The sequence below is a fragment of the Pinus tabuliformis genome, chromosome 7, assembly GCF_031772625.1.
Source record: "Pinus tabuliformis cultivar Carrire ecotype Pingquan chromosome 7, CPIR1, whole genome shotgun sequence".
Classification (NCBI taxonomy): Eukaryota; Viridiplantae; Streptophyta; class Pinopsida; order Pinales; family Pinaceae; genus Pinus; species Pinus tabuliformis.
In genome coordinates, this window is record NC_142293.1 from 440,964,780 (window position 1) to 440,975,202 (window position 10,423).

At 34.3% G+C, this 10,423-nt stretch overlaps 1 protein-coding gene across 1 annotated transcript; it reads right to left on the minus strand.

The window, feature by feature from the left end:
• Positions 1-4,550: 4,550 nt before the first annotated feature.
• LOC149247868 (uncharacterized) lies at positions 4,551-7,141 on the minus strand. Its single transcript, XM_089455956.1, has 2 exons — positions 6,926-7,141; positions 4,551-6,709 (listed from the first exon to the last, which is right to left on the minus strand). The coding sequence occupies exon 2, from the start codon at positions 6,676-6,678 to the stop codon at positions 4,708-4,710; it is 1,971 nt and encodes a 656-aa protein (XP_089312082.1). The 5' UTR covers positions 6,679-6,709; positions 6,926-7,141; the 3' UTR covers positions 4,551-4,707.
• Between the last annotated feature and the right edge of the window lie 3,282 nt (positions 7,142-10,423).

Consider the following 10,423-nt stretch of genomic DNA (forward strand, 5'->3'; position numbering starts at 1 on the left):
ATCACAAATCGCAAGTCGCAGGCGGAAAGGCGTTACAAATTGGTCTCGACAGGTTCAGGGTTGCGATGCGATAAGGCCATCGCAAATCGCAATCACAGATTGGCGAGGGGAGAACAGGTCAGAATCGACCCCCGAAAGTTACTAGCTTGCGATGCGATAAATCGTAGATTGAAAATCGCATGTCACAGGAAGAACAAGTCTGCTTAAGACTATCGCTGGTTCTCCACCGAACTGCGAAATGCGATAAAGTACCCAGACGCGAGGTGTTTATAAATTCCGGTGAAAACTCCCATCAGGTCCACCAATATCGCAGTAGCAGTGTTCCGCTGTGTTAACAAGACCTTTTGCCCACTGAACTTCGTTGATTGTGATTTGCAATACGACCGACATGATATAGCTTGCCGAAGCGGAGAAATTCTTGCCTAGTTAGCAAATTTTGGGGTTAATTTGTAGAATTATGCCAGTTTTAGAGAATTTTGTGGAACGAATAGTGGGAGAACTAGGAGAAAAGTCATAACTTATTCATTTCTTATCCAAATTGGATGCAAAAAGAGGCTAGATATCCATTTTTGAGCATTTTGAACTCGTGCAGAGAGGTTTCATAGGCATTTAAGCATTATAAACATACTTTTGTTGTAATTTTGAGCATAATAGAGAGGCCCAAGCATTGGAAGTTAGACCATGGAGACGTAGCCCAAGAGGGGTGAACTCATCAAATATTTGTGTTCTGTGTTGTATTTTGATGTTCTTTGTTGTTATATTGTTGTTGTTCAGCATATGTTTTATGTTAAAATGTTTATAACATTTACATAAGAAACTCTCATGGGAATCAATTAAAATAAGCAAACATGGTGAATCCTTAAGCACTTGATAAGAAAATGATAAGCATCTTGGGTTTTATTCTGATTGGGGAATTAACATAGTATTACTAATTTGCTCCATTTCAGATCACTAAAAGGAATAATTACATTTGCGAAGGACGTGCATGACTGTGTGTTTTAGTATAATAATAAGAAATATAGATTCCCTTTTCCTATATCTCGGATGAACTTGAGAGGATTATTTATCGGTTATGGAAGAAATTTAGTGATGATTATGATTGTCCCTCTCAATGAAGATGGATACCTTACATGGAAAATAACTTTTCTTCTTAGAGATTAATATTGTTAAGATTACTTTAATTATTTTCTCTTCACGTGATGTGGATTTATTTCGATTGTGATTGGATATTAATATTGTTGAGATCTCATTAAGGATGCTTTTATTCTCCTTTAGAAGATAAAATTTCACATGTTTATTGCGAATTAAATGAAAAAAATAGATAAATTATCAAATGATGGATTGTGCTGGTTAGAGAACCATTACACTTTATTGAAATATGATAAAAAAGAGTTAGTATTCAAATCAAAATATTTCAGTCTCTATTGTTAATATTATTGTTTATAACTAAATATTGTTAAACAATATTTAAAAATTAAATAATCTAAAAAGTTTTTATCAATTTTGAAATTTTTTATTTTAAAGATAATTAAAGTTAACCCAAATTATAAAAATAATAAACGATAATCACCTATACAAAAATAGCCTTTTAATTGTAAAACAACATTTAAAAATGGTATCATTTTCACTTTAAATACCCATACTTGCTTTCCTTTGAAAAAGAATTGTGATTGAAATGAAGGCTTCCTAAACAATTTTCCAAAAATGTTTTAAGAGTAACTCTAAATTGTTATGAAGTTCAATGATTTAATATTGGAATGTGAGTTAGGTGTATTATTATGATTCATAATGTGCATTTCCATGGAATTATGATGATAATTTAGATTTAGGGATTACAAGCAATTTGAGATACATGATGGAGTGGTTATGATGGAGTGGTTATATTAAATGATGGTTCTATTTTTTCATTTAAATTAATAAATTTTATCAATGTTTATTATTAAAAAATTTGAATTATATATATATTAAAATGGTTAATAATTAATTTGTGTTTTTAATTATAACAAAAATATTTCTTGTGGATGAATATTTTAGAATAAAGTATTTATTATAGACTTATATACTTATTTAGCTATCAAGTGTAGAGTTATTTAGTTTAGACCTTGAGACTTTTTACATGAAGGTTAAAGAAATTAGGTGGTGGAGTGCCTATATACATTTTAAATTATATATTTATACATTTTACATTATATATAACTAGGGCTAAAATTCACTATTATAGAAAAACAAATTCCAAACTTTTAAGAGAACTTAAGAGTATAATTCATTATTTTGGTTAGATATTTAAGTTTTTTAAGGCACCTCTTACATTCCAAGACCCAACTAAAGAGCTAGGTGACCATATAGAGAGTTGAAAAGTTCCAAAATGAACTACTTAACCATTATTGAACACATTTTATATTGTATTATAGTGTTTACATCCATCCATGTTTATTATTTTCATGGCACATTCTTTTGATGAATGCATACTAGAGGTGAAAAAGTATCTAAGGAATTTTGTATGGATTAATATTTGGTGGACGTGGCTTTCACATGGTTAACTAGAAGTTGAATAACATCCTAAAAAATTGGTTGGGTTAGTAGGGATCCTTAAAACCTTCATGTAGGACCAAGCTTTATGTACCACATTAGGTAATGCACTATTTGGAGGTTGGGTTAGGGGATATTTAAAAACTTCATATAAGGCCAAGCTTTGTCTATTAGTGGTCATATTTAAAACCTTATTATAGGGCCAAGCTTTATGTATGCAGTAGGTAATTCACTATTTAGAGGTTGGGTTAATAAGTGTTTATAAAACCTTCATGTAGGGCTAAGACTTATATATCCAAGGGGTAATTCGGGTAATTCACTATTTGAAAGACTATTATGGAATGTAACAAATGTTTTATCTTCGTTGCTACATAGTAGGGCTAAGACTTATACATCCAAGGAGTAATTCACTATTTGAAAGACAAATGTTTTATCTTCGTTGCTACATAGGAAACTTGAAAATGCTAAGTCATCTATAATGGTTATATCCTTTTTCCAAGTTTAGATGGAACAAGTTGTCTTTTTGTATTTAAATTCTCGAATATCGTAAAGGTGTCATTTTAAGATTTTGCTACTTTTTGAAATTGATTGCAATCCATTTGCAAGGATATTTTTTTTTCTTATGGAAAAAGAAAGATAAAGACCAGTTTAATTAAAAAATCTTCCTAAATATTTTGTTGCTTCATTAAATGACCAATTCATGCAAGAAAACCATGGTAAAGGCCCAGTCTAACTTATAGAAAAAATGACCCTTTTCACGACATTTATTCTAATTAATTTTAACCAAAATCCCACAGGTTTTAAAAAACTTGAGTTTAAGTTGTTTAATCGATAGGAATCTAGTGTCCCAAATGGTTGGTGATGAATCTATTTATGCATTCAAAAATGTATTTTAAACAACAAAAAATCACATTCCAACAAAAAATCACATTCTTTCTTGAAATTATTTTGCTCACTCCAGTGAAAAAGTCCAGTGTCCCAAAGGGTTGGTGATGAATCTATTTATGCATTAAAAAATGTATTTTAAACAACAAAAAATCACATTCTTTCTTGAAATTGTTTTGCCTCTGAAAAAGTCCATTTCTTCGTCTACAAGTTAGACTATGCCACATTATATATAGGCATATCTTCCATTGACCTTCATCAAATCCTCTGCCGCATTATAAATAGGCATATCTTCCATTAACCTTCATCAAATCCAAATATGGTAAAAATGATAAGACACAAAGGAAAAATACCTTACAATAGTGATTGAACAATTTCAAAAAATAATAATTAAAATCTAGCAAATTTTACATTATAACAATATATTTCATTGAAATTAGTAAAAATGGCATCTTCTTAATCTTACATTAGGCAAGTACATATTTATCCAATACAATTTACAAATAATAAAATAACCTATTCAAAATGAAAATAATAATACAATTACTCACTTTACCATTAACAACATTTCATTATCCAAATATATATTTCATCAAGACTATGTACAAATAATAAAATAACTATTCACAATGAAAATGATAATACAACTACTCACTTTAACAATAACAATTAACCAAAAAAAATTCATTTCATTGATAATTATTCAATTGACCTATTTTAAAACATATAAAAGTTAATATATAAAAATTAATCGTAAACCGAAAATGTCATAATTAAATTCACCAACCACAGAGGAATCCAAGGCATAAATTGAGTTCACCAAATACAAACAAATCCAATATCATAAATTGAGTCTCTTTATCAGAGCTACAATGGTCAAAACACAATGACTTCCCTAATACTACCAGCACCATGGCTGTGATTGCAAACAATGTACAACATGCACATATTCATCACAAAAACAACGACAATGAAAACAAAATATGGAGATATAACACTAATATTCATATAAATCTTCACAAACCACAAACAATTCTCTTTATCAGACCTACAATGGTCAAAACACAATGACTACCCTGATACTACCAACACCATAGCTGTGATTGCAAACAATGTACAATATTCACAAACCACAAACAATTCTCTTTATCAGAGCTACAATGGTCAAAACACAATGATTTCCTTGATACTGCAAGTACCAATGGCTGTGATTGCAAACAATGTACAACATATACATATTCATCACAAAAACAACAACAACGAAAACAAAATAGGAAGATCTAACACCAAAATTCATATAAATCTTTTCGGTTTCTGCTTCTGCTTTTGAGACTTTTCGGGCAACGGATTTCGTGTTGGCTTCTGAGGAACCTGCTTTTGTGTTCGATTTTCAGCCACTACATTTGGCTTTGACTTTCCCTTTTCATCCACACATTTAGGTTTGTCATTTTCAGAGGTCTGAACAAGCTCTTCAATTGGTTTTGGCTTCCCATTTCCATTTCGATTTACAGGTAGCTTTGCCTGTAGAGGTTGACGTTCAGATATCAATAACCGGTGATTCTCTTTGGATTCATTATCCTTCTTGGTAGAATCGAGAGTTGTTTCCAGTTCCCTGATTTTGTTCTGAAGACAGACATTTTCTTCTGAAACCATTTTGCATCTGTTCAATTCATTGACTAAAGAGTCATTTTTCTCCTCAAGGCACTTTTTGGCTTCTACAAGATCTGAATGTCGATTCTGTAAGTCAACTAGTTGCTTCTCTTTCTCCTCTGCAGTGCCCCTCGAAGATTCAAGCTCTTTGTTGAGAGAATTGAAGGTCGTTTGCAACTCCCTTACTCTTCCCTCAAGTCTTACCTTCTCTTCCTTTGAAACCGCTGTTCTTCTATCCAATTGGGTTCGTAAATACTTGTTTTCCTCCTCGAGGATCATTTTTCCAGCAGCAATGAATGAAAGTTGATCTTGCAAACTAGCTAACTGGTTCTTTTTCTCTTCCTTCACAACCGAAAGCTGTCTCTGTATATCAGAGAGTTGGGCATTCTTTTCCTCTTCACCAGCTAAAAGTTGGCTCCTTAAATTAGCTATTTCTACTTCACTAGTGGCAGCAGATTCCTTTATTTCTTCCAAAGAGGACTTTGCTGAAAAGAGTAATTTTTCTTCAAGCTCTTTATTTCTAGACTGTTCCACCGTCAATTCTTCATGCAATGCCTCAATTCTCTTTCCATGTTCTTCATTTTGCTTCAACGATTCACGGTGGTTTTCCTCCAGATCTCTATATTTTTTGGCAGTTTCTGCATGCAGTGCTTCAAATTCCATCCTCTGCGAATCTTTTTCCTGCATCAGCCTGACATTTGTCTCTTGCAACTCTCCAAATCTTTTACTCAACTCGTCAACCTGCTCGTTAAGTCTACCATTTTCTACAATGGATTCTGTAAATTTTTTATTTTGCTTTTCAAACAAAGACTTGGTACTGTTTACCTCCTCTTGTAACGTTTCATTCTGTTGTTTTAGAGAATGTTCTGCTACCTTGTACTGCTGAATTAAATCTGACTGTTGTTTGACACCTTCATTCACCTGATACTTCAAGAATTCTACTTCAATGCTCAGCTCTCGATTCTTTTGGGTCCACGATCTCCTTTCCTTAGCCAGCAGATCATGTTTTGTTTGCAGCTCTGCAACAGTGCCTTCCAAATTACTCTTTTCGGCATTCCACAAATGTGTGGCGTCTTCAATTTTCCTCTGCAGATCCTCAAACCTTCCCTTGGAATCATTTAAGTCGGATTGCAAATCAATATTTTCTTTACTACATTGTTGTAAAACCTTCTCAGTTTGCAGCCTCTCGCCTTCGATTTGAACTAGTCTAGAATTATATTCATTCAATTGGGCTGACAAGGAATCTACTACAGTGCTCAGCTCTCTATTTTTCTGGCTGAGCAATTCCCTTTCACTAGCCAAGGTATCGATCTTGGATTGGAAATTTGTTGCAGCAACTTCATGAATGTGAATTTGTGATTCCAATTCAGAGAGCTTTCGAAATTCCTCCTGTCTTGAAATATTCATACCTTCAACAAATCTTTGATTAAGCTCTCGCAACTTGGATATTTCATCTTCACATCTTTTGCAGGGCTGGGAAATTTGATCATCTTTGTCCTTCTCCTCCGTGCACTGGGATTTCTTCTTTTCATCTTTGCCGTTGCTGTTACAGGGCATCAGGGAAGATGCTGCGTTTTGACCATTTTGTCTCCTTAGCCTGCTGCCTTTGCCCATCTTGATATTCAAGAAGCACAACCAGAAGCACCTGCCACAAACATAAACATAAACAAAAAGAGAAAAGTACTCTATGGTTCTGCACAACCAGTCATACGCAATTTGGATACCTCATTGTTCTTGAACTCTGAAATTAATTAACCGGCAGAAGAATAAGGGAAAATATCGACATTAAAATACAGCCGCGCTAAAGTGGAAACCCTGCTAATGCATCTGCAATAAAATAGAATAGGCTAGACATAAATACCTCTACTCCCCAAAAGTAAAGATTGCAAGTTTTTCCTCCACTTGCAACGAAACCTTTATCTCAACCAGAAAAAGGTTTCTTTGTCAAATCACCACACAGATTTCACCAAATCGCAATTAGCAAACCGTATTTTCACTTAGCATGCCGCCCTATTTCAGAGATCACAACTTCCTCACAGATTATTCCTTCCTTCCTCGCTCGCCGCTTCTTCCAGATAATCGCTCCTTCTCTGATTTGTTCCACAAGTGCAAGGTCTATAAATAAATTATGTTGGACAGAGAAAGCGGAGAATGTGTTAACGGTTATAATTTAACTAATTAATAGACAAAAAAGAATAAGGGCTCAGTACCGACTCATATGGGAACAAATAGATGGGAAATCGGACGCCCAGCACCTGGAACGTATTTTCCACGGTAGCACCGTGAATAGCGCCCAGAGTGCTTTCCCGTTGGTGTTCTTTCTCATTTAGTTTAATAAAGTGTATACAACGTATTTATATTTTTACCCACTTTATATTAATAGATTTTGTTTTTATTTAATTTATAATGATGTATATACCGTTTTGTTTTTTTTTTCAACAACCTTACTCATTTCATATATTTTAATTTTGTTGTAAGACATTAGGATGCAAACCCAATAAAAACTGGAAATTTGTTGTGTGTTTCTTTTAAAAGTCTACAATCTAGTGAGTCAATCTCAATTAAACTCCATAATCACATTTCTATCACCTCATTTTTCCAAACAACCATGCTATCTATCTCATGGTAAATGTTTACTATTTTAGATTATTTGAAAATTCAAATGTGATATTATTGATAAAACCCTTTCTTATACCCCATAGAAGAAATGCATTGATCTAAGAATTTCAACTAAAGCCTAATTATACTGTGTTGCTTCTATGTGAGAAGCAACTTATCAAATGGTAATATACTAAATATAAAAAGAATTATACTTCACTAAAAAAATTTATGCTATCTTGATCAATAAAGGTTTGTCACAGTAAGTGAATATGAAACAACTAGGTAGACTTCTTAGATGTTATTATCTAAAGCTTGTTCAACCTTACCTCAAGCACTAGCCTAGGGTTGAGCCACCAATACTCATTAATTGGGTTATATTTCATGAAGACTTTAAAATAATTCTATTTCTAGTGTGTGCACTGCTATGTTAGGATAAACACTACCAAGTTAAGGAAAATGTCACTACTGACTAGACCCTGTATTTGCTTGACAATGGGTTTGTATGGATTATGCAACAAAAATTATGTTTTCGATGCTACCCACCTCTTTTAATTGTAACAGTCCCTCCCACACCCATGAACCATCTAAGGATGTGGGAGGTGTTACTTATTAATTAACCCGACCTCCATGGTCCGTATGAAGATGGGGTTACAGAAATCCTTATACTCCAAGGTTAGCATAATTAAGTTTGTATATCACCATCACATTTAGTTCATCACAAGATTTCCAACAATATAAGCTTTTAACTCAATCTCAGATCAAAAGTTATGACCATTTATAGGCTGGCCAACAAAGAACTATCACATGGAACCCACATGTGATTGTATGTGGACCTCCCATGTCATCATTGGCTATAGAAATTCCTCATGTATCCTATGCATGTAACAACCTTGGTGAAAATTCCATGTAAAAATATATAAATACCACGAATGATGGGACACGTATTCCAAGCTAAATGGTGGGTAGGAAATCCTAGGGGGTGTTCATTTGGTTGCTTATGGCTAAGGAAATTGGTAAAGGCAATGGCTAAGGCATTAGAAAGGCAAAAAGGTATTTTGGCACATTTATTTATGAAAATAATGGAAATTAGAAGAAAAGGAAGGTGAAAGGTCACATTTTGCATGTGACATGGAAATTGAAGGAAAATAATGGGAAATGAAGAAAATAAAGGCCTTATTAATAAAAAGGCTTATGAGGATCAGTGGGCAAGACTTGGTCAGTTTAGATTTGGAGCTCTCTCATTATTCTCTCTCTCTCTCATACTCTTGGACACTTAGAGTTTTCTTGGAGCACTTTGGCATTGGAGCAAGAAAATAAAAGAATGCAAGAGGAAGCAAGGATCAAGTAGGGAAAGGCAAGATCAAGCGGCTACAACAGGCTTCATTGCAGGTATCAAATTGCATGTGTATTTTCCTTGCTAGATTTGGTATGCATGGGATTGCATGTGTATTTCCTTGCTATATTTGACATGCATGGGATTGCATGTGTTTCTTTTCTACCATGGCATGGGTTTTTTCAAGTGTGACAGTATTTTCAACCTAGCCTTGCCATTTCCTGATAGCTTCGATGAGATGGGTTCTCTCATGCGTTTTGTGGGGGATGGTTGATTGGATTCGAAGTTGAATGGGGTGGATCTCCGAATTGACAAACACATGGTGGTAGTGGTCCCTGAACCAGACTGAGGATGCACGAAGCCACTGGCCTAGTAACCCATGAACTGGATTGTGGATTGCGGTAAAGCCAGATTGTGTGCCTCGGTGGGCCTAAGAATCCTTATCGGTGAATGGTGGGATATATGGTAAAGCCAAGAGGTGTATTTTCTCTTCGTTGGGCCTAGTGATTTCGGGATGGAGTGCACGGTAAAGTCTGGAGAGTATGTCTCAGTGTAGGGCCTAGTGATCCCTGGATCAGATTGTGGATGCACGGTAAAGCCTGAGAGACTAGGAGGCACTCAAATTCCTCATGGTGTAAGTGGAGAACTCTGATGGCATCCACATTGATTAGTGTTTTTTGATGTGTTCTATGAGTCCCACATTCATGCTTGGAATATGGCACGGGGGTGATTGGCTGAAGAGAGACTTGGCTCAACCAATCTTTGGTTGGGTGGAACGTGGTAGTCCCATCACCAGTTGGTAAATTGCATTATATGAAAAATTCATTCCTTTGATTTTCATGTGCAAATGTACTGATGTATATATGGATTTTGATGGCTGATATATTTATTGTATTTCTGTTCCTATTTTGTTTTTTATATTAAAATTTATCCTAGAGGGTGTTACAAGTGGTATCAGAGCATGGTTTAAACACTTGGACTAGATGGGCTCTATCATAGGTAAAATGAAGAATAAAGGTTAAATTTTAGACCTTTCTATCATATCTGTTATAAGTTTTCTTCTGTAGAATATTAGAAGTTGGAAATTTGTCCATATTGAAGGTAAATCCCACTAATAATGTGGGAGAGAATTTAGATATTGGATCACAATACTTTAGGAATTATGATCTAAGGAAGATGACCTTCCTGAATGCACCTTTAAACAGGTCACGTTGGAATTTATGTAATAAATTTTCTTTTGTAGGCTTTCAGAAGCTAACAAATTGTCCACATTGAGGAGAAATACCAATGATTATATGGTAGAAATTTCAAATATTGGGTCGCAATATTTTAGGAGATATGAGCAGAGGGAGTCAAGCCTTCTCAATGCTCCTAAAATCAGGTCTCAAACAGGTCACACTGACATTTTTGTTATAAATTTTATTC

Bases quoted from the DNA above. Each gene is read 5' to 3' on its own strand.
- LOC149247868 (XM_089455956.1), bottom strand. From the start codon at position 6,678: ATGGGCAAAGGCAGCAGGCTAAGGAGACAAAATGGTCAAAACGCAGCA.